Below are 25,397 nucleotides of genomic sequence, written 5' to 3'. Positions count from 1 at the left end.
AATGATGTCAGAAAAGGCACTTTCGGATAAACGATGAGAGACTTCATCCCCAGCAGCTCTGCATTATGAGAAATGGTAAAAACTACCTACGTTGACAGGGAAAGGACACCAGACGGAACCTGGGACCAGGGAGACAGAGGAACAAGGACACCAGACATGCCACTCTGTGGGTAAATATAAAAGCCTATCGTTTTTCTTTCATCATTTTGCCATTCCCATCTTCCCCGCCCTCTACCATCACCGAGGGACCCCCTTTCATTCCTCCTCTACACATCCCACAGACTTGGGAGTGTGACAGTGGGTCTCAGAGGGGCAGAAAAGGCCTCTCGGGACAAGTCCGCAAACTCTGGGGAAGGGTTTTATACTGCCACACAGACGGACAGGTGTCATTGGCACTTGGGAGGCATGAGCCTGGGAGACTAAACGCTATATAACACCAAGGGGAAACCTGCAGAGCAAAGAATTATCCTGCCTCAAATATCCCTCACTCCCCACGCCCTAAAAACCCTGACCTGACAAGCACGAACACTGTAAGGCATCAGTCAGGGTTGGGGCCTCCTCACCGGGCCTCGAAGGCATGCCACCACCATCCCTAGTAGCCTGGCCTGTGGGACTCACTCTGAGCTTGCAACTGCAAATCCAGGTCAGCAGCATGTGAACAGCTATCAAGTAAGAAGTGTCTTCCATCCTGTAAACTTTGGAATGGATTTCTACGCTGCTATTCTAAACCTCTGTCAATCCCTTATATGATTCTGGCTTCCTCCTCTCACTGCTGGTGAGGAAAAGATAAGCACAAGAAAGGTAAAAAGGCAAATCAAGTGATGAGTTTAAGCAACCGACTTGGGATACAGAGCCTGCAAGGTCAGAGATAGACAGGAAGGCTAGTAGATACATTGTCTCAAGTCTCTGGCAGATGGAGGGGCTCTTCACGGCCACGTAAATTAAGATTCAGAGAAGTAAAGGAAAACTTCAGAGCTTCTAGAAAAGTTTCTGAATGGAATCATCAGCAGTTATTCTTTTACAAGTGATTTTTATTTTTAAAAAGCTACTGCTTAAGTGTTTCAGTTTTTTTTTAGTTTTTATTTCAATTCCAGTTAGTTAATATGTAATGTTATATCAATTTCAGGAGCACAAAATAGTGATTCAATACTTCCATACATCACCTGGTGCTCACAATGACAAGTATACTCCTTAATCCCCATCACCTATTTCCCCCATCCCCCACCCACCTCCCCTCTGGTAACCATCAGTTCTCTATGGTTAAGAGTCGGTTTCTTGGTGTGTCTCTTTTTCCCCTTTGCTTATTTGTTTCTCAAATTCCACACGATTGAAATCATGTGGTATTTGTCTTTCTCTGACTTATTTCACTTAGCATTATACTCTCCAGCTCCATCCATGTCATTGCAAATGGCAAGATACCATTACTTTTTATGGTTGAATAATATTCCATTGTGTATATGTACCACTTCTTTATCCATTCATCAATCAACGGACATTTGGGCTACTTACATAACTTGTCTATTGTAAATAATGCTGCTATAAATATAGGGGTGCATGTATCCCTCTGAGTTAGTGTTTTTGTATTTTTTGGGTAAATACCCACAAGTGTGACTGCTGGATTGTGGGAAGGTTCTATTTTTAACTTTTTGAGGATTTTTCCATACTGATTTCCACACTGGGTGCACCAGTTTGCATTCCTACCAATAGTGCATGTGGGTTCCTCTTTCTCTGCATCCTCGCCAATACCTCATTTCTTGTGTTGCTGACTTTAGCCATTCTGACAGGTGTGAGGTGACACATCACTGTAGTTTTGATTTGCATTTCTCTGATGATGAGAGGTGATGAACATCTTTTCATGTGTTTATTGGCCATTTGGATGTCTTCTTTAGAAACTTATCTGTTCATGTCTTCTTCCCATTTTAAACTGGATTATTTGTATTTTAGGTGTGGAGATTTAGAAGTTCTTTATATATTTTGGATACCAACCCTTTATCTGATCTGTCATTTGCAAATATCGTCTCCCATTCCGTAGGTTGCCTTTTAGTTTTGTTGATTGTTTCCTTTGCTGTGCAGAAGCTTTTTATTTCGATGAAGTCCCAATAGTTTATTTTTGCTTTTGTTTCCTTTGACTCAGGAAACACATTTAGAAAAGAGCTGCTACAGCCAATGTCAAAGAGGTTACTGCCTATGTACTCTTCTAGGATTTTTCTGGTTTCAGATCTCACATGTAAGTCTTTAACCCATTTTGAATTTCTTTTTGTGTATGGTGTAAGAAAGTGGTCCAGTTTCTCCAGCATGTCACTGTCCAGTTTTGCCAATATCATTTGTTGAAGAGACAGTCTTTTTCCTACTGGATATTCTTTCCTCCTTTGCCAAAGATAAAGGGACTATATGGTCGTGGGTTTATTTCTGGGTTTTCTATTCTGTTCCATTAAGTGTTTCAATTTTACCTTTTTTTTTTTTTTTTGCTAATTCTGAATTTTCTAAAGAGTGTATGGATCATATGGAGAAATATCTGCCAACTCCGGCAAAAAGATACACACAATTTAAACACTTACTTCCTGCCACAGCAGTGCATTTAAACTGCAGGCTCCATCTTTTCTGAGGCAATTAAATCCATATTCAGTAAGATCCAAAAAACTTTAAACACTAAAATAACAGTATGACTATCATTTATTTCTTGATGGTTTTTTTTTGAAAGGATAAAGATTAACACTAAGTGGCCCAAATTATTGATATTTAAAGATATTTTGCAGGATGTTTAGATATACCTTTACTGACTTTCATAAAGTCATTTTTTTATATTCACAAAGTGAATTTCTGATATTTTACAAAGTGTGATATTTTTTAATTTATTGCTACACAACAAACATAGAGCTATGTAAGTTTTTTTTTTTTAATTTTTTTTTCAACATTTATTTATTTTTTGGGACAGAGAGAGACAGAGCATGAACGGGGGAGGGGCAGAGAGAGAGGGAGACACAGAATTGGAAACAGGCTCCAGGCTCTGAGCCATCAGCCCAGAGCCCGACGCAGGGCTCGAACTCACGGACTGCGAGATCGTGACCTGGCTGAAGTCGGACGCTTAACCGACTGCGCCACCCAGGCGCCCCAAGTTTTTTTTTTTTTTAAGAGAATATGATGGGGAAAAAAGATGAAGGGCCATTCAGCAAATCCTGTTCAACCAGCCAAAGGAACAGTAAGAAGGACCTGATACTGCTGATTGATAAGATTGAAAAGCAACATTATTATTTGGCTACATCTTTATCTAAATTACATTTTCCTACTAACAGTGAAAAGAATGTCCACAGATTTACCCACAGATTCTTACAGACACACAGATAAAAGTGTAAGACATTTCCAACTTGATGATTTGACACAATTTAAGACTGTTAAACGGTAACAGAAAAGCCTATATAAATTTTTAAAGTCCAAGAAAATAAATCCTTAACTTTCAGACAAATGTACATTATTTTAAACTATCCAAGAGCCCATAACTTCCCTTTTATATATACTACCACACATCCGCTAACTACATTACAAAGAACTCATTCTACTAACTAGAGGTAACAAATAAAACCACAAATTGAGCTGTCTTTCCTGTCAATGATGTCATGGACACTGCACTGGGAAAGATGTCCTTCAGGCCGCAGATGAAGGGCATTCATTAGAACCAACACAAGCAAGCTCTTGAAACATCATTGACAAAGGAAGAAAACAAAATACTGGTACTTAACACTGTAATTTTTAAATGTTATTTTTTTTTTTTTCAACGTTTATTTATTTTTGGGACAGAGAGAGACAGAGCATGAACGGGGGAGGGGCAGAGAGAGAGGGAGACACAGAATCGGAAACAGGCTCCAGGCTCTGAGCCATCAGCCCAGAGCCCGACGCGGGGCTCGAACTCACGGACCGCGAGATCGTGACCTGGCTGAAGTCGGACGCTTAACCGACTGCGCCACCCAGGCGCCCCAACACTGTAATTTTTAAATCAGTTATAAACTCTATCCTTAAATGGAAGGAAAAGCTCAATAAAAACTAAATATCTTAATAAAATAATTATTTTGCTCAAGGCATTCTGCTGACCACTGCAGACAACGGGAAAGGCACACTTTCACATAAAGAAATGAGCAGTCTTTTCCCTTCTGCCAATCAAATACGCAAACAACAACATAAAAGGAGAAGGGTGGTACTGTCAGAGCGGTACAAAAAAAGGCCCTCTGAAGACTGCAGAGGCTTTCAACTGTAAACTCACTGAGGGCATCATCCAGGTGTCTTTTGGTTTTGGACTCTTACCAATTCGTATTAGTTCACATTACAATGCACAGCACAGAGGGGTACAAATCTAAGGTTTCTTGACTAAAATGGAGGGTAGGCAGAATTGACGTGTGAGCAGGGGAGGGCTAAGACATGGATCTTGGGTCCACTCCAGGAGATTATGGGTTATAAGTTGCAGGGGGCATCCAGTACCGCTGGTGCAAGGGTCCTGGAACTTCAGGTGGGCAGTGCCACCCCACAGGGAGAGAAGGGGGTCTGTGGAGGGACAGGGGCACACTGATGAGCCAGGACAGCAAGCGCTTCTCAGCACGTAAGGAGTACAGCAGAAACAGAAGAGCAGAGAGCTGTGGCATGTTGAGCATTGTTGCGCTGAAGTGCCGGAGGCTGGAGAAAGTTTGAGATGATGTATGTGCCGAGCCTGTGCTGTTTAATCTCACCCTCTTCCCATCCATCCCAGTCTCACTTGGCTCTGGGCTGAAACAGGATCTTCCTGTAACCACTGTCTCACTGACACCATGAGAAATGCTAATCAGCCAGGGGCCAGTTTCCCAGGGCCTTCCTGCTTCCAGGCTCTTCCCCTAGGGGGAGGCGACCCATGCTTTGTGGGGCTTCCCTCTATACCCCAAACCCGATGCCTCCTGCTGGGTTTCCCAAGCCCACACTTAGGTGCCAGAGAAGCCAGGAAGAACTTTCTAGCTGCTCAAGACAGCAACCATCTACGGAGAAGAGCTGCGAACTGCCTAGTGCTGTGGCCTGGCCAGTGTGTGACACCACACTGCAGGGCCCCTAGCAGAGTGCTGGGACCGAGGAGGCACTCGAGTTAGGTGACATCAGGCTTGCCGGCCGAGAACTACACTTCCCTTGTCTTTCCAAATCCCTGCCATCACTAATAACTGGTCCTTACCTTGGGCACATGTCCGCTTTGAGGATGAGGCCTTTTAGCCCAATTCACCATTACCCTGTCCGCCCCTTCAGCCAAACTCCCCTCACCCTCCAGTACCTAAACTTTGTGTTTTTCCCACCTCAGAGCCTTCACCCCTGAGGATTCTTCTGCCTAGAAGACTCTCCTCAACTTGTGATTTCCTATTCAAATGTCATTTCCTCAGGGTGGCCCTCTCTGATTCCGTGGATTTAAGTCTGCTTCATAAAGACTTTTCATCATAATTTTTTTAAATGTCTATTTATTTTGAGAGAGAAAGAGAGAAGAGAGAGCGCACGCACACGAACAGTGCAAGGGCAGACAAGAAAGGAAGGAGACCCAAGCAGGCTTGCACTGTCACCAAAGAGCCCGACGTGGGGCTCAAACCCACGAACCATGAGATCACAACCTGAGCCGAAATCCAAAGTTAGACGTTTAACCAACTTAGCCACCCAGGCACCCCCATAATTATGATTTCTAATTCAGTGTTTATCATCTCTGCTTGATTTTAACTCCATGAAAGCAGGTATCATGTGGGTCCTGTTTACATCAGGAGAACTGATAGGAGCTCAAAAAACTATGCTGATGAATTAGCATATAGAACCCAAATCCCTCTGCTTGTTGTCAGTGGGCCCACAGCCTCATTTTCTACCATTCATCCTCAGACTCCTGCCCCTCCAGGCAGGTTTCTGACTCATATGATTACCCTACAGACTGTCTTTGGTCAAATCCTGACCACCATTTAGGGCCCAGCACAATGAAAGCCTCCACTGTGAAGTCCTCTGATAAGTTCCTTCCAGACATCAGAGTCAGTAAGTCTTCCTTGGTATCACTAGGTCTTATCCTGTTAAGTCAGCACTCAGTGGTCCCAATTATTTCCTGCATGTTTGTCTCTCTGTTGGAATAAATGTTCCTTAAGAGCATGTACTTACTTGCATATACTTCTTCTGTAGATCCCTACAGTGTCCATCACAGAATGCTTGGCACAGAACAAATGTAATTTAATACTTGTTGATTAATTATTTTATACTAAGACCAGAAGAATGAAGAAAGTATACTCAGAAATTAAAAAAAAATAAGTACAAGTCTTAGAGAAACATATTGATTTCATAATTACAAAAGAGATAGTGCTCACTCAAGGCCCAAGAATAAAGAATAACAAAAACGGCACAATTTAACAAATTCGTTATCGCAATAAATTCACAATCATCCTGTTAGGTGATTAGGCAGGTGCTCTCACTGTTTTACAAACGAAGCCAATGGTTTATCTAGAGCCCCAAAGCCAGTCGTCAGTGGGTCTAGGACACCAATTCCAATCTTGTGACCATCAATGCCAAACTCTTTTCATTATTTTATAGGATTTTGTTTTTGTAACTAAAAAGATGAGGAGAATGCCATGGCAAATTACAGGTCAGTGACACACCCTTAAATATGATTCTGAAAGATGAATAAAAGAGTGGGATTCCTATAGAAACAGAGATCTGTAAGACAAAATAGCCCACAGTGTTTTTATGAGGTGATGAATATGTTAACAAATGCACCACCACTGGAGAAGAGACTGAAACCAAGAGTGAATTCTGTTTGGAAAACAGAAGACAGAACAAAAGCCTAGGGGCTCAAAGAAGAAAGGGCAAAAACTCTTCCCTTTCACACTCCATAATGAGCTTGTTTGCACAAAATGGCATTTTAAATTTTCTCTAATTGAAAGTCAAAATTAGGAGCCGCCTGGGTGGCTTAGTCAAGCGTCTGATCCCCTCAGGTCATGATCTCACGGTTCCTGAGTTCAAGCCCCAAATTGGCCTTTGTGCTGCCAATTTAGAGCCCACTTTGGATCCTGTCTCCCCGCCCCCCTCTCTCCCTGCCCCTCCCTTGGCTCAAGCATGTGCTTTCTCTTTCTCAAAAATTAACATTTTTTTTAAAGTAAAAATTAAAATTGTTTTTCAGAAATCTTTTCAATGAATGGATTTACTTCCACTGCTTTTAAATACAAACGTGCTTTCATTTAAATAATCTATGTAACTTTTCAGGTTAAATAAACTACACCAATCTAGAGCAGTTCGGTTGCAATAAAGACTTCTTAACTCTAAAAATATATAACTAACCTCTGTGTTTAGGTCATGACTTGAGAGTTAATCTTTCTGTCTCAAACACACAGGCACTTAGCATGTCTCTACTCAAGCAAAGTGACTGTCTTTATTTTCACATTTTAATTGCTTGCATTTTAATATCATTCTATCCTTATATGCTCTTTAATGTCCTACCCTAAATACTTAAAATGAGAACCAAAGTCACAAGAGATCACCTCATGAATACTTGCTATAAGTTTCTCAAAGTAAGAATACGTAAGGGCATACAACTCAAAGAAAACTTCCAGTTTAAGAATCTTTGTGTTGCTTCTGAACTTTAGCCTGCATTACACTTTTTTTTTTTTAAATGTCTACACCCAATGTGGGGCTCAAACTCATGACCCTGAGATCAAGAGTCACACGCTCCGCTGATTGAGCCACCTCAATCAGGCACCTCAAAGTTCAGGCACCCCTGAACTTTTGAACAACAGCTGAATGAAGTATAACTTACATGCCATCACATCCACTTTTTGTAAAGTGTAAATTCGATGGTTTTAGTAAATTTATGGAGGTGTGCAACCACCACCACAACTTAGTTCTAGTATATTTCTATTATCCCCAAAAGTTCCCTCATGCCCAAATGGTTAATCTTCACACCCAGCCCCCAACCCACACACCCACTGACCTGTGCAGCTTCTGTCTCTTTGTGACTTTTCTAGACATTTCACGTAAATGAAATCACGCTATATGCGTAATACATGCATTTCATGTGGCATAATGCTTTTGAGACTTATTGTTGTTGCAGGTATCTGTAGTTAATTCCATTTAATCGCTGAACTGTATTCTGTTCTATGCATATGCCATGTTTTGCTTCTCTACTCACCAGCTGATGAACATCCGCATTGTTTCCACTATTTTAGCTATTGTAAATAATGCAATGAGTATTCACGTACAAGTTTTTGTGTGGATATTTCATTGTTTTCTTTTCTCTTGGGTAGATTCCTGGGAGCAGGACTGCAGAGTCATATGGTAAATTTATGCTTAACTTAAAAAAAAAAACCCTGACAAACTGTCTTCCAAACTGATTGTACTATTTCACATTCTTACCAACAATACATGAGGGTTTCAGTTTACCCACATCCTCAATAAAACGTGGTAATATCTGACTTTTTTTATTATAGTCATTCTAGAGGTATGAAATAACATCTCATTGTTGTTTGTTGTTTTGATTGTTTTCTAATAATGAAATTGTTTTCTAATAATGAAATGGTTAATCATTAAATCCTTTGCCTGTTGTAAAATTAGGTTGTCTTGTTATCAATTTATGAGTTCTTCATATACCGATCATTTATCAGATCTATGAGTCAGAAATCTTTTCTCCCAGTTTGCGGCTTGTCTTTTCATTTTCTTCATGGTGTCTTCTGAATAACAAGGTATTTTACTTCTGATGACTAACACTGTTTTTGTCTTTTATGGATAGTGCTTTTTGAGTAAGAACTTTCTGTCCCAAATCACAAAGACTTTCTCCTATGATTTCTTGTACAAGTGTATATAGTTTTACTTCTTACATTTTGTCTAATATCTATTGTGAGGTAACTTTTATACAGTAGAAGGTAAAGGTCTTAGTTCCTTTTTGTCTTTTGCATCTGGCAAACAACTGTTCTGGCACCACCTGCTGAAAAGACTATCTCTTCCCCACCAAAATGTCATGGCACCTTTGCTGAAAAGCAAGGGAGTATAAAAGAAGGATTTTACTTCTAGACTTTCAATTCAGATCCATTGGTCTAAATGCCTATCCTTTACACCAATGCCGCAATGCCCTATGATTACTGAAGTTTTTAAATCAAGTAGCATGAAGCCTTTCAACATCGTTGTTGTTCTTCAAAATTATCTGGGCTACCCTAAGGACTCTGAATTTGAGGACTCTCTTAACAATTTCTACAAAACATTGTATTTGGAAAGTTTTCAGTTATTAATTCTTGAAATATTTCTTCCTGCCACTTTCTCTCCTCTCCTCTGGGAGAGGGTCCCACAGGCCTTTGAGCTTCTGTTCATTTTCTTCAAAATTTTTTTTACAACTTGTTCTTCAGAGTGGATAATCTCTATTGCTCTATCTTCAAGCTCACGGATTCTTTCTTCTGCTATTTTGAATCTGCTGCTCAAGTCCTTGAGTGATGTTTTTCATTTCCAAAATCATACTCTTCAATTCCATGATTTCTACGTGGCTCTTTTTGATAAGTTTTACATCCTTTATGGAGAGTCTCTATGCATTGGCTCATTGGTGCCATTCACTGTTATCATGTTTTCCTTTACTTCTTTGAGCATACTTAACATTAATCCCTTTGAGGTCTGTGTCTACTAAGTTCACACCTGGGAACACAGAGGCAGGTTATGCAGACTCTTTCTGAGAATGAACTGCAGTTTCATGCTTCTTTGCACAGCCTGTCATCTTTATGCTAACATTATGAAACAAGACATTTCAGACAATATACTGTTGCAACTCTGAATTCTGATCTTTTTTTACCTTTAAGGTTGCTGTTGTCGTCATTTGCTCGTTTTGTTTAGTAACGTTACTGGGCCACACCTGTGAAATATACTTCCTCTCTGGTGCACAGCCACTGATGTCTCTGCTCAGTTTCATATTTTTTCAATATTCTTTTCTTCCTTCTTCTCTAGACTAGCTTCCTAAGGACTGCCACTGTGTCTCATAGAAACTAGCTGTCAGCCAGTTCCTGGACACAGGTGGTACTCAAACATCTCAAATTAGTCAGGCTTCTGTCATCTGCTAATGGATCTGGTTGTCAGGAGAGAAAGTTCAAAGTTCTGGCCACTTCCAATCCTGCCTGGGTTACTTCTATAGGTCCTTTCTGAGTCTCCTATGTGTGTGCACATCATAGTCTCAGGGTCATCCAGGAGTGTAAACACCTCCAGCTCAGTGGTCACCACGGAGCATATGGTCTCAGGCAAGAACACAGCTGGGTACAACCTTGGGCTGGGAGAGACAGACACTGGCCTTTCTCTATCTCCCTGTCCCCACAAAGTCACTTCCAAGGACAACAGGTCAGGCATGCGTATCACCCACCTTTCCGTCCCTGCAGAGCAAGCTATCAGACCTTGCCACTCGCTCCACTCTGGCAGAAACTCCATGCAGCATAGCCTGGGGAGTGTGGGAAGCAGCCCCTGGCCAAACACCACAGCTTCCCATTGTTCTTACCCAAAGTTTGGCAGTTTTTCAAAACATAAACGTGCCTCAGATCGTTGTATGCCTCTGGCTGATTTCCAGAACACTGAAGTGGATGCTTCTGTCAGTTCTGTTCAGTTGTATACTTGCTTTCTTTTAAGAAAATTTGCTGATCTCCTCACTTGGTCACAGCCAGAAATGCCACCCTTCTATTTACCTTTTGATCCTTTATAGAGCTTTTCTTTCATAGGAATTTTATTGTGACAGATTTCAAAAACCAAAAAATTATAGAGAATACAATGAATATCTCTGTAGTCAACCCCTCAACTTAAGAAGTGACACATTACAGATATGTCTGAACCTCATTATTCTCCCTGATCCTACTTACATTTCCCTCTCCGGAAAGAACCATGATCCCCAAATTTGGTATTTGCTAATCTAATGTGTGTTTTTGCTATTTCATACCTATATACATGCGTATATGGCAACTGCTATCTTGCATTTTTTTAACATTCAAATGCTATTTGTACATATTCTACAACTTACTCTTTTTTGCTCATTATTGTTTTGGGCATTTATACATATAAATACATGTGGCTTTAATTCACTGACAGTTAACTGCTATACAAATATGCCATAATCACTCTGTTCTCCTGTGATGGACATCTGGGTGTTTCCAGTACTTTGCTGTTACAATGCTGCTATGAATACTCTTGTTTGTTTCCCATGCACATATCCAGAGTAACAAGAGGATGACAGAGAGGGACTGTGAATGTTTGTGTAACTATGTGAAATCTCCCACTGGCTCCCACACGGCTGGAGGTAGAAAGTGGGAGATCTCCTAAGAAGGATAAACAGTGGTTATCCTTCACACTGGGGATGCATGGCCTTTCATAGAATCTAGGTTTAGAGTCACAAGAGGCCTTCCCAGACAGGAAGCAACTTGTCCTATGTCACGGAGCAAGTCAGTGGGAAATTTGGGACTAAAACCTAGGTTTCCTGTTTTCACTTCCTTGTTTCTCAAAGCAAGATCTGTGGACTAGAGGCATTAGCATCACCTGGAAATTTGTTAAAAATACAGAATGTCAGGCTGTACCCCAGATATGCTGAATCAGAATTTGCATTTTAACGAAATGCCCAGGTGGTCTATCGTACACTGAAGTACTGAAAAATACTCTAGAGTATGTATATAGGCATGAAATTACTGTATCACAATATATGCATTCTTTAGCAATATCACGTAATGCCAAATTTCTCTCTGAAGTATTGTACCAATTTACTTTCCCACCTTACTCTGATTTTTTAGGTGTCTAATTAGAACATGAAGCCATTTCTTACTGCTCATACATCTACTTTTATTCCATTTGCCTCATCAAGGTTCCATTTCCTAAGAATATATCCACAAATTCTAGCCCTAAATTTCCCTACCTGTGCTATGATACCCTAAGCTGTAATAAAAGGATTACCTGGTTAAGTAAGTTTGGGAAATCACAGATTAATCTAGGTAGAACAAGTTCTTAACTCTAACACTCCTCAGAGGCCTCAGAATGTCTACCAGGAGCCACTACAAGTAGACTACATTTCAAGCATTTTCCTAAATTTATTTTACCATTTACCTTTTTTCTGCCATGGGTCATCTACGAACATATATGAATTAACTTACGTTTCAAGGGAACACAGATGGAAATCTGTGCTAATTTATACAGGCTTCCTTCCTTTTTAAAACAAAAATCATTTAAAAAATAAAAAAGGGTATCAATTTCCTCTCTTATAATCCTCAGATCTCATATTTGAGAAAGACCTGTTCTAGCTACTTCTCTGCAGTTTTGCATATGTAAAATAACATCACCAGAAAAGAAAAATATATTTTGCTCAGATGAGTTTCTCCCTCTCCATTTTTCTCCATGTTTTCAGTAAGAAGAAGTCAGTATGGAATGATCAGGTCCAAAATTTCAAATAGTTTTTCTTGACTCTGAAACAGCCAAGGAGAACAAGCTGGCACCTGTTTTGAGGCCCAGAGCAGAAAAGCCACTGTCTCTAGTCCAGAGTTCCCACACAGATGGCCAGCTGAATAAGACTGGCCCTTAATCTCCTTTTGGTTTCCCTGAAGGAAAAGTTACAGGTCTCCAGAGATCTCTGGAGAGTGAAAATCACCCATTCTTGCGATTTCATTACTTATGCTTTCCTACAATTTCAGTTTTTCTGCAGTGAGCATGTGTCAGTTTTGCAACTACAAAAAATACAGTCCTAAAAGGTTTAACCTGAAAGGAAGAAAAATCACAGAATGAAATTTAAATCCATCTCATTACTCTATCAAAATACACACAAAAGGTGACTCTCAGTGAGGATGAGGACACCTTTGAAAGGTAATGGTCTAAAATTGATTACATGATTATATGATTAAAAGTTAATTCTTTAAATAAGTCATTTACCTTTAAAATACTTATCAACACAGTGGCGCCTCAGTGGCTCAGTTGGTTGAGCATCTGACTTTGGCTCAGGTCATGATCTCATGATCTCATGGTCCGTGAGTTCGAGCCTCATGTCAGGCTCTGTGCTGACAGCCTGGAGCCTGCTTCACATTCTGTGTCTCCCTCTCTCTCTGCCCCTCCCCCACTCATTCATTTTCTCTCTCTCTCTCTTTCTCTCAAAAAAAAAAAAATTAAAATACTTATGAATATAGAACTCAACTTCATCTAGGTTTCAACTTTAAGAGATCAGAGACCACTGGCGGACCTATGCTCAGTCTCCCTCCTGTTGCCAATTCTCTTGATGTGTAAGATGGGAGAGTACCTGCACCATGCAGTTATGGTGAGGACTAAGAAAATATGTATTAAAAAGCTCCATATAATATGTCAGCAGGGAAACACAAATTAAAACAACTTATTAGAATGGCAAAAATCCAGAGCACTGGTCGCACCAAATGCTGGCAACGATGTGGAACAGCAGGAGCTCTCATTTACTGCTGGTGGGAGCGCAAAATGGTACAGCCACTGGGGAAGATGGTTTGGTGGTTTATAAAATGAAACATGCTTCTACTATACAGCTCAGCAATCATACTCTTTACTATCTACCCAAAGGATGTGAAAACTTAGGCTCACACAAAATCTGCACACAAATGTTTATACCAGCTTAATTCATAACTGCCAAAACTTGGAAGTAACCAAGATGTTCTTCAGGAGGTGAAGAGATAAACTGTGGTATATCTAGAAAATGCAATATTATTGGGGTGCCTGGGTGGCTCAGTCAGTTAAGCGTCCGACTTTGGCTCAGGTCATGGTCTCAATAGTTCATGGGTTCAGCTCTGTGCTGACAGCTTGGAGCCCGGAGCCTGCTTCGGATTCTGTTTCCCTCTCTCTCTGCTCCTCCCCTGCTCGCTCTCTGTCTCTGTCTCTCTCTCAGAAATAAACCATTAAACAAAAAAGTATAAAGAAAAGAAAACGGAATGTTATTTAGCACTCAAAAAATGCACTATCAAGCCATGAAAAGACATGGAGGGAACCTAAATGTATAATACTAAGTGAAGCCAGTCTGCAAAGGCTATGCACTGTATAATTCCAACTATAAGACATTCTGGAAAGGTAAAACTATGGAAATAGTAAAAAAAAAAACAAAACAAAAAAAAAACCCCACAAAAAACAGTGGTTTCCAGGGGTGGGGAAGTAGGAGGATGGGGGGGAAGGATGAATAGGGAGAGCACAGAGGATCTTTAGGGAATTGAAAATACTCTGTATGATACCATAATGATGGATTCATGTCATATGTGTCCAAACCCACAGAATGGAGAACAGCCGAAATGACCCCCAAAGTAAACCAGGAACTGTGGGTGATTATAATAAGTCAATGCAGGCTCACTGACTGTAATGAATGTACTGCTCTGGCTGGGGTGTTGATAGTGGGGGAGGCTCTTTACGTGTGGGGCTGTGTGGGAAATCTCTGTACTTTCCACTCAATTTTGCTGGGAACACAAAACTGCTATAAAGAATAAAGTCTATTATAAAACATCCCCCCGCCCCCCAAAGCTTATAGTCCACTGCCTGGCATATGTATAGTAAGTGCTCAATAAATTGCAACTACTGTTATTAAAGCAGTTACATTAGACATGAAGAAACACCGTTTCTACTGTAGTAATGCTAATCGCTGAATCAGTCTCAACATTTATCCTGATAAGATAAAAAACATCCTTCTCGAAGAGGTAATCCTTGGGAGTCCATGACATAACCTGGACAAGTGATTCTGAATAGAATACATGTTATTTTTCAAAGTTATCAAGTGGAATGTAGAAATGTAAAATGACTAAGAATTTAGTCACAACCAGTTACGTAGTAAGTGCAAGTTTTACAGACTCTGTTGTCATTATTTAAGAAAAGGATTCAACTGAAGGAAAAAGACATGCATCTCAATAAACAAACAATAATACCAAAAATGAACATAAAAAAATGAATATAACCATAGAATGATGTTGTAAATGATGTGGATTCAGCGGTGGTAGAATGCTTACCCACAACGCACTAATATCTAGAAGGAAAAACAAAACTCACACCCCCCCTGGTTTTGTTTACCTGGATGAGTCATGGTAACAGGCTCCTCTTTGGATTTATTATTGTAGATGACCACGGCCACTGCATTGTGGAAAGCAGCCCGTGATATTTTCTCTTTAAATGTGCAATTTCCCCTCTGCAGCAAGGCAATCCACTGTTTGATATTAGGAGGGACAAAGAACCGTGTTTGAGGATCACAGCCCAGATGATCAGCAACTAAACAGAAAAGGAAAAAAAAAACCATTAATTTTTTTCTCAAGTAAGGATAAATAAAATTGATCTTTATCAAAGTGCTCAACTGTTCCCCCAAATCTTCTGGATACCCAAGGCACTTCAAGCAGCTCACTGTCAACAGAGCTATGAATATAGCCATGAAGGACAATACAATGAACCTGCATCCGTATCTGTACAAGGAGAGAGATGCACCATTGAGATGTTAACCATGGTGCAAATTAAAACCCTGAAAAATTCTGTGTAACTTCAGAGACTGACAAAGGTAAAAAAGACTGATAATGCCCAGGGTAGGCTGGTGAAGAGAGGAGGAAGAAAAAGCAAACACAGAAATCCCAACACCAAGGTGACTAATCTACCCTGAATTCTGCTTTCGTCACATCTACTCTTCACTCCACACCCCCTCCCCTACACCCTCTCCCCCCACACCACCTGCACACTGCAGAGAGAGAGGGACTGATTTTGCTTGAGGTAAATGAAGCCAAACTGAACTTTGTTTCAGTTACCAAGTGGTCTTGTTGAAAATTCAAGCATGTTTGAACAAATTTCTTAATAAGTGTCTAAGGAAATTAGAAAAAGTAAGTTTTGGCTTGTATTTGAAAATAATATGAAACTAGAAACTAGAATAGATTATTCCTCTACATTTACTGGTAAAAATTACAATTCCATACTAAGATATATATACAGTAAAACCTTGGATTGTAAGTTGTTCTGTGAGTGTTCCACAAGATGAGCAAACATTTCTAATAAATTTTAACTGGATAAATGGGTGATGTCTTGCACAACGAGTAGTACATGACACTGAATATCACATGATCACACCTGAGCCATTGGTTCTCTCTCTCTCTCTCTCTCACTCTGACTGAGGGATTGTGGGTGATGGTCTCCCATGCTCGGATGCTCAGTCTCAGGCCACAGTGTTTGGCAAATATCAGTGATTTTTCAGAATGTTAGAAGGTGCCCACAACTGGCCCTAGTGTATTTTTTGTCACTTCAAAGAAAGTACCTATGGACAGTCCTTTGCTTTTCCATACAAGAGCAAGCTTAGGAATGCTTTGCTTCATTCTAGGTCAGGCTGCCTGCAAATATAGACCCTTTCCTCTGCTGCCTTATTGCCAGTTAGATTAAATACAGTACATGACAAGAGTTTATTAATACTGTACTTGTAGTCAGCATCCGTGCAAGCATATACAATGGCTCCCATGCAGAAAAAGATTCCATTGAGCCAACAGATAGCACTGATTCCGTGAGTGATAGTGAAAGTCACCCTACATAATAAACCCTCCTCTCTCATCTCCCTCACACCAGCCACGAAGGTTTTCAAAGGTAAGTGCAGGTTAATTTATGTATTTTTCTTTATATTTTGTATTTTCTTTATTATTTTGCATTATATTACAGCACTGCAATAATTTTTATATGAGTATTTTTAGGTTGTGGAGCAAATCATCTGAGTTTCCATGATTTCTTATGGGGAAATTCGCTTTGATATGCAAGTGCTTTGGACTACAAGCACATTTCCAGAACGAATTATGCTCGCAAACCAAGGTTTTACTGTATTAATTTTACTACCTCCACCCATCCAACAAGATACATGAAGACACCAAGACTACTTGGGACTAATTAATTATAATTACATGGCCATTGTTGTGGATTTGGGGGGAGAGTTTGTTTCAGATACCTGGAAGTACACTGGAACGTGTCAGGCTGAGCTCCACAATTTGGTCATCAGAGCTCTGCCACCCTTTGCAAATCTTAAGAAGCCACCCCTGGCTGCTTTTCCCACTACCCATCCTCACATTTCTAATAGGTTACAGTGAAAGGGAAGAGTGGTCCAGAGAGGGGAAAGAAATCACAAAGGTAAAGTTTGCACCACACGCAGTGCCAGAGGATGGCAGGCCCTAGGCCTCTTGGAGTCAGTCACTATCAGTATTGCACTGGCTGGCGGGGAGATGACAAAAGGGTAACACTAAAAACAAATAAGCAATAAAACTATTAACTCAGTATTAACCAGTAATAAACTGTATGAAAAGATGACACAGTGGGGAAATATTTGCTTTCTACACCCCAGAAGCACACTAGTTAGCAAAAGAAATGAAACATTTACACTGAGCTGTAAAATGTAGAGGTGTCACTAACTTCAGAGAAATGGTACACCTATCATTCCTGTTTACAGAATATCTTTCCTGAAAGTCTCTTATTATCATGGTGAAGGATCGCAGTGAAAGTGTACTTGCTACCAAAGGTGTCCTAATACAGTGAGAGATCAATGATTTCATGATGTCATGATATATATCGTTGACAACTACCACCCTTCTGCTTAGACAATTTCTGTACTCAGAAACTTTAGTCCTTTCTCAAATTAAGTGGATGCAAAAGAGCCTGTATCACAATTTTAGTAGTTAACTATTGAAAGGCACAGTCAAGGCATCGTGAAACTCTGAAATCCTGAAACAGACTGTTTACCCACAGTGGTATCTGTTTCCCAGATAAGGATGTGGCCTTAAAACACAAGCATTTAGGCTATGTGTTATGATAACCATGATAACCTCACTGTCTTGGGATAACTTCCAACACTATATCCAAATAGAGAGCAATAACAGACCTGGTTTTAAGTGTTTCATTTATAATGCTTCAAGACATGCTGCTGCACAAACCCTGGAAGGAAGTGCAGAATCAGGAATAGCTAAAAAGATCTGTATTCCCGTCTTCAGCAAAATACTCACTTTTCTGTGGCTTATCCCATCTTCCCTATGATTGTACACGTATTCACAGTGGAATAAGGAAGACACAAGATGGTCGTGAAATCAGCAAGATGTGGGGTCCACATTCTAGCTCAGCTTACTTACTAGCTGAGCAACTGTCCCAGGTTCAATGATCTCATCTTCAACTTTTTTTTTTTTTAATGTTTATTTATTTTTGAGAGACAGAGCATGAGCGGGGGAGGGGCAGAGAGAGAGGGAGACACAGAATCCGAAGCAGGCTCCCGGCTCTGAACTGTCAGCACAGAGCCCGACGCGGGGCTCGTACTCACAAACTGCGAGATCACGACGTGAGCCGAAGCCAGACGCCTAACCGACTGAGCCACCCAGGCGCCCCTCATCTTCAACTTTTACTTATTTACAAAGATTGAGTTAAAAAATTTTAATCTCACAAAAAAATAAAATAAAATTTTAGTCTCACAAGAGTTATGTATGTGAAAAAGGCTATACTAATTCCTCTATTCTTAAGTACTGAAAAAATTCCTTTAGTTTTATGGGCGTCATCCTATCTGGTCCTAGTGTTCCACCAGTTTGGTGCCATGGGGATTTTCTGTGCCAATGTGTGTGAAATCCAAACAGCTTAGCAGCACATGTCTGCCCCACATCCCTGGCTCATAACAGCTCCTGTTCCCAAGTCTCATTCTCTCTCCCCTTTGTGCTGACAGCGTCACTGTCTGCTTAGAAGATTAGCCCTTCGGGGCACCTAGGTGGCTCAATTGGTGGTTGGGCATCTGACTCTTGGCTCAGGTCATGATCCCAGGGTTGTGGTATAAAGCCCCACCTTGGGATCTTTGCTGAGTATGGAGCCTGATTGGGATTCATTCTCTCTCTCTCTCTCTCTCTCTCTCCCTCTCCCTCTCCCTCTGCCCCTCTCCTGCTCTCTCAAAAAAAAAAAAAAAAAAAAATCAGCATTTCAATAACAGTCACCATTTCCAAGGCTGAAAAGACAGAGGAAAGGGTGCAGCCACAAAGCAAAATCTAGCAAACATACTGAAGGAGAACTTTAAAATTCTCTTAAGGAATCCTCACTAAGAAGAGATTCTACCAACAACTTCACAATCCAAACAAAGTCCAACACAGACTGTATGAGCAAAAGAATGTCCTTGTTCTCTAAATTCACCCAAACCATCATCCATAAAAGGCTCTGAAAACATTTACATCAGCAAGAATATGCAACAATAAGCAAGAATTAAATATTCAAGTTCCTGTTCAAGGAAGGAGTTTTCATTATTCAGAAGAAGAAGGTTAAGAGGTTTTCATAATCACTTAATACTGTAGCATGCTTATTTTATCTATTTATTCCTTCTTGTAATTACAAAATAACTTCAACAGTGAAAATGTTAACAGCTCTAGAACATCTTCCCAGGACTGAGGACTAACTGGTTAAGTGCCCCTACTTCACCATTTAATACCAGTTGTTGTTTATACTTGAAGCAGTTTATTAAGTGAAGACATAGTATGGCATAAAATATCTATGCAATTAGGCACCATTAAAATTTATCAATAGCAATTTGCACAAATTCAAAATCATTTTCTTTCTTTTTTTTTTAAACTGCCAAATTTACAAGACGACTTCACCTCTGACTTCTTTGCATTTATTAGTTATCGTGTCAGGAAAAACTTTTAGGAAGGTATCATGAAAATGTGAAATTACAGAGAATATAAAATACAGTATTACAGTATCTTACAATTTTGTCAGTCATACTTCAATAAACCTGAAAAAATGTTATATTACAGAAGAAATGTTATATTACAGGTTTTTTTTTTTTGTATGATCTTTCCTGTTGCATCCAGAAACAATAATGAGACTTTTCTTTATTCCTTCACAAAAACCAAATAATTATTGACAGGAACAAGCATGGAATCCTCACCTCAACGAACAATAACTTTAATGCTCAGCAACATAGTTAAGTACCAAAGAGAAATGTGACAGAACCAAACACTTTAGTCTTGAACTTACAGGAACCTCTAAAGGTACCGGGGAGGCATGCCTGGCACAGAAATATCAACAATACTGGTTGGTAGTATAAAGTAGCAGCATGAAGGTGCTTAGAAATCCAGGAAAGGAAAAGAGCAACATGATGGTAAAGGTTTCGAGGGAGTTGGAGCCTGAATGGAAACCTGGAAAACTGCTAAGCAGAAACAAGGGGTGCAGGAGTGACCGGCATAAGAACAGAAAAGACATAAGCCCTTCTTCTGAACTCTCCCAAAAATCAAGCAAGATGATACATAACTGAAGTGACCATACTATGCAAACCTCAGATATTCTGAAAAGAGGACCCTGTCTGAAACAGGAAAAGAGGAAGAATATTCTGGCACAGAGTACGTAAATATTTAAAGGGTTCTGTGAATAAGTAAGTAAATAAATAAATAAACAAATAAAATCTCTCTTCCCCAGGAAGCCTGGTTCATTTGATTCAGTAAGACCTTGTCTACTGAAAATGCAAACACCCCATCTAGGACAGAGTGGTCATCACGTTATGGTGTGGGGGTAATGCTTCCTCCCAAGCCTGATGACCACCAACCTGCTGCTGTGGTTAAGAGTCAGGCGGGGCTGGGGCACGTGAAGGAGGGTGCACAGCACAGTTACCCCGGTGTGCTTCATGCTCTCAGAGCCTGCGTGTCTGGTTTCCTCTGTCTGAAATGCCAATCCCACCACTTCCTAGCTGACGACCTCCTAACCTCAGGATTCTGCTGAAGTTCCTCCTCCGGAACTGCCTCCCGGCCTCCTAAGGCTGAGTTGGGTGCTTTATTTGTGTTTCCATGGCATCCCAAGAGGACATATATCCTACTGTACCAGTGGCTGGCTGTTTATCCTGAGTATCTCCTACAGGATGAGATTTAGCATCTCCTCTAGTATGTCTGGCACAGAGCAGACATTTACCCTCCTAGGTGAAGGCAGAAATGGAGGAACGACAAAGGGAGATTGAGCAAGAACTGATACAAAGAACAAGTTTGTGCCAGGGACCGCAGTTTCATGTGTTCTGACTGGTGTAATGTTCAATCAGCTGCTTCCTGCAAAAGAAGTAAAAATAACAATCAGCCTAATTAGTTACCCTAGATACAGATGTTTCCATGGCCAGGTATGTTCTGGTTGTTTCCTATTTCCACATTAGATTATAATCTCTTTAGTCTTCAGATTTCCCACTTCTTACCCTGTCTTTCCTTATTTCCCCCTGTTAAATTCTAATTTTATGATTCAAAGAATAACATGTAATTCTTTATTTGTGCTTCCGGTTTCTCAACTTTTAATGTTCAGCTACTGGATTTAAGTGTCTCGCTTCCATTCCTTCATCCACTTCCATGGATATAACTTATTTTCTTATGATTTCTATACTTCCACTTAAATCCAGCATCTTTTCATTACTGATCTTCAGTGGTTGTTTGGTCTTGTTGAAATGTTTTGCTTTTCCTTTTGTCTTAGTTTCCTGTTAACTCACTTGTACGTTTCAGTGTTTTCTCTAAACCTTGCATCCACTCTAATTTTCTTATCCCCTCCCCCCACCCCCTTGCGGTTCTGTTAGTGTTTTTCTTTTCTGGTAGGATGTGTTATCACAATGGCCGGGAAAAATTATCTGGACCCTAGACTTTCTTGATTTCTCAGGAGCCTTACATTAATGATTATTCCCTGTTTTCTTTTTCTTCTCAATTACACCTGCTGGTTGGTCCCTTCCATTTTAAAAATAAAGAAGAAAACAGACCTCTTGAAAGACCCCCATTTGCTGCCACTGCTGTCAAGAGCTGCCTGTCCTGCTGTTCCCACCTCCTCAGTGTCTACTCATTCCTCATCACATTTCATCCAGCCACTCCATGAAAGTGCCCTGAAAGGTACCAATAACCTCAGCACTGCTATCTTGGGACACTGTGCCCTCCTCCAAACGGACTCTCAGTAACATCTAGCTCAGCTGAGCGCCCTTCTGCCCTGGCTCTCAGGGCCCTCCTCCTCCTCTTTCACAGCCTTCCTTCCTGGTCTTCTTTCCTCACTCCTCTCCCTACACCTGCACCTGCAGTGTGGACACTCCTGAGCACTCAGACCACTTGGATGTAGGTCTAGGACCCCCCTCTTCCCCGCAAGGGCTAGAGTTCTTTCTACACTGATGGTACACTTTTTTCTTACTGGAACAAGGATGTTTACTAACATCTTCTGCTAATCAGCCCTTTCCTGAGAAACTATTTTTCACTTTTTACTTATATAAATTCACAGTTTCCAGCATATAAACTAAATCAGGCCAACAGCATGCTAAGAATCAGGAGAGAAATATGGAAAATTATACACAGGGAAGGGATCTATTCCCCTCCCATTCCAAGCAGAAACTGGTCTCGAATTTAATGAGCATTTAACAGACGTGTGTGGGGCACGTGTGTGGCTCACTGGGTTAACTGTCTGATTCTTGACATCGGCTCAGGTCATGATCTCGAGGTTCCTGAGTTTGAGCCCTGTGTCAGGCTTTGCACTGACAGCACGGAGCCTGCTTGGGATTCTTGCTCTCCTTTTTTCTCTGCCCCTCCCCTGCTTCTGTGTTCTCTCTCTCTCAAAATAAAAAAAAACTTTAAAAAATGAGCTAATAGGCATTCTTGAAGGTCTCCACTGGCTCCCATGGAGGGAGACGCGGGAGGGAGTCTCTGTAGGCAGGTGGACAGTCTGTCACTGTCTGATTTGTTTGTTTCCAGGTTACTCTGCCTCACTTCCAGGCAGGACCATGGGATCGTCCTGGGGTCCAAAGTACATTCTGTTAGTTGCCCCCCCCCCAAACAAAAACAGAAACCTTTTTTAATTGGAGCATCTACAGATCACCTCTAACCGAGCCATATGCTTTCAGTAACATCTACCTGGGCTCCAGCTCCAGGGGGAGGGAAGTTGACACGCAGTCTAAGATGAGCCACAGAGAAGTGAAGAACTTAACTACATTTGAGGAGAGGCCTTTTCTCTGTTTCCCATGGGATGTGAATAAGGAAACGTGGCTCTAGCTGTTGCTGGCAGTCATTTTATGACAAAGAGGGAACAATCTTAGGACCAAGTTAAAGCTAAGATGGCAAAGGGGAGGGATCAAAAGGAACAAGATGCCTCCTAACACTGTTATGTGTTGAATCCCTCAAAGTGGCCCTAGCTTTGAGCTTCCAGTTCTGACACAGAACACTATTTGTATGCAGTGTAAGCAGGCATTTGTTGCTTGAAGCACTCACACTTCTTGTGTATGTCAAGCAGCAGTGGTTGAGATTGGGGCTTTATCCCTGAGGGGCTCTCTTAGTTCACCAGGATCCACGCCTGGCTACTCAAGCCCACCAAGAAGAAGTCTGAACCTAAGGAGAAGGCTTCCCTGGGAAAGTCCTTTGCCACAGGGAGGCAGCCAGGAGGTCAGTCCTTTGTCACTTTCCCTCACTCAAGGGATGTGGTAGCCATCTGGGAAAGGAGAACTTTGTTGGAAGACTAACATGTCGAGCAAGGATTCTTGACAAGGATCCACGTGGGCAGAATGCAAAAGGCTGATGGAATGCGAATGAAGGAAAATCATCTTTATTTTTGCTACACTTGGAATGAAATCTAGCGTTTTCTTCATCTATGAATGTAGACAAGAAAACATCTGTTAACTGTAACTAACAGCAATTACATTAGTTACTGCAGATATGGCAAAAACATAGTAGAGATTAAACTTAGTAGACCCAACATAGTAATCAAAATGATCAGACCCAACACTAGATCCGTTACTTAATATGATCATAAGGACACACAAATATTTTGAATACCGGTACTGTTTCAGGAGACTTGGTTTCCTTTAATCCTACTTACTTTTGCACTTACCACTATTCTGAGAAGCAGCCTAAGGTTTTCTTTTTCACTAGGCTGCAAAAGGAGTCTCAGCTGCCAAGTTTAGTGAATTCATATTACATATATGATACACTTGGATCCGTTTCTATTACTTTACTTTGTTCTCATTTATTCTGTTATTCCTAAGTTTTTTTTTATACTTTCCCCTCTACTTCTGAATGCACTGATCATGTTTTCTCTGCTCCTCCTCTTTTCCTCCATTTATATATTCAAGTTTTGCTTTTTATTTTTTAAAAAATTTTTGTTTATTTTTAACAGAGAAAGAGAGAAACGGGGAGGGAGAGGGAGGGTGGAAGAGACAGAGATAGAATCCCAAGCAGGCTCTGCACTGTCTGCACAGAGCCCGACATGGGGCTTGAACCCAGGAATCCTGAGATCGTGACCCGAACCAAAATCAAGAGTCGGACAATTAACCAACTGAGCCACCCAGGTGCCCCCCTCAAGTTCCACTTTTTAGAGGTCACTCTTTTTTTTTCAACTTTTTTTTTTTTTTTTTTTTTTTTTTTTTTGGGACAGAGAGAGACAGAGCATGAACGAGGGAGGGGCAGAGAGAGAGGGAGATACAGAATCGGAAACAGGCTCCAGGCTCCGAGCCATCAGCCCAGAGCCCGACGCGGGGCTCGAACTCACAGACCGCGAGATCGTGACCTGGCTGAAGTCGGACGCTTAACCGACTGCGCCACCCAGGCGCCCCTAGAGGTCACTCTTAAAATGTTAACTTGTACACCTGATAAAGAGTTTATATTTAACCAATATCTCTATTTTCTTCCTGAATAACAATTTCATAGGGCTACCACAACCAAGTCCTACAAAATTGGTGGCTTACACAGCAGAAATTTATTCTCGCACAGTTGTGAAGGACAGAAGTCTGAAATCAGGGTTCTGGCAGGATCATGTTCCCTCCAAGGGCTTTAGCGGAGAACCTTCCTTGCCTCTCCCAGCTTCTGGTGGCCCTGGGTGACTCTGGCTTGTAGCCGCATTATTCCAATCTCTGCCTGTCTTCACATGGCCTTTTCTACTGTGATGGTGTCTTCATTTCTGTCCCTAAAGATACTTATTGTTGGACTTAAGGCCCACTTGGGTGATGCAGGATGCTCTCATCTCAAGATCTTAATTTAATTACATCTGCAAATGTAATTTTTCCAAAAAAGGTTTCTACACTCACAGGTTCGGGGGCATGGACAACTCTTCTGGGAGGCCACCATTCAACCTACTACAGAATGCAGCTCCAACCACCCCATTTCATCTTATGAGTAATTACCCAGCATCCAATTCTACCTTGCTTTAATTATCCCATCCCTAATATTTAATGTTTCATACAGTCAATGCTTATTAAATGTTACCTACAGATACTTGTCAGCCTTTATGTTAGTTTGGGATCTCCAGAGAAACAGACCAGTAAGATATGTGTGTGTGTTTGTAAAGAGATTTATTATAAGGAATTAGCTCATGTGATTATGGAGGCTGACAAGTCCTCTAAGATCTGCGGGGTAAGTCAGCAAGCTAGAGAGTGGATGTGATGATGTGGTTCCAGTTCAAAGTCAAGCAGCTTGAGACCCAGGGAGAGGTAATGTTTCGGTTTGAGTCCAAAGGCA

General features: G+C 40.9%; 1 protein-coding gene across 2 annotated transcripts in view; it reads right to left on the bottom strand.

The window, feature by feature from the left end:
- Positions 1–25,397, bottom strand: part of RNF130 (ring finger protein 130) — a 109,426-nt gene that overhangs the window by 61,709 nt on the left and 22,320 nt on the right. For both annotated transcript variants that reach the window (XM_047082834.1, XM_047082842.1), the window contains exon 2: positions 15,007–15,201. In XM_047082834.1, coding sequence (XP_046938790.1) covers positions 15,007–15,201 — 195 coding nt within the window. The remainder of the gene's footprint in view (positions 1–15,006; positions 15,202–25,397) is intronic.

Source organism: Lynx rufus, unplaced genomic scaffold (assembly GCF_022079265.1).
Source record: "Lynx rufus isolate CCGP_SWC_20201006 ecotype Redwood Valley unplaced genomic scaffold, mLynRuf1.p SCAF_1, whole genome shotgun sequence".
In the NCBI taxonomy this organism is placed as follows: Eukaryota; Metazoa; Chordata; class Mammalia; order Carnivora; family Felidae; genus Lynx; species Lynx rufus.
The sequence above is the reverse complement of the archived record's forward strand: the minus strand, read 5'-3'. Positions and strand labels throughout refer to the sequence as shown.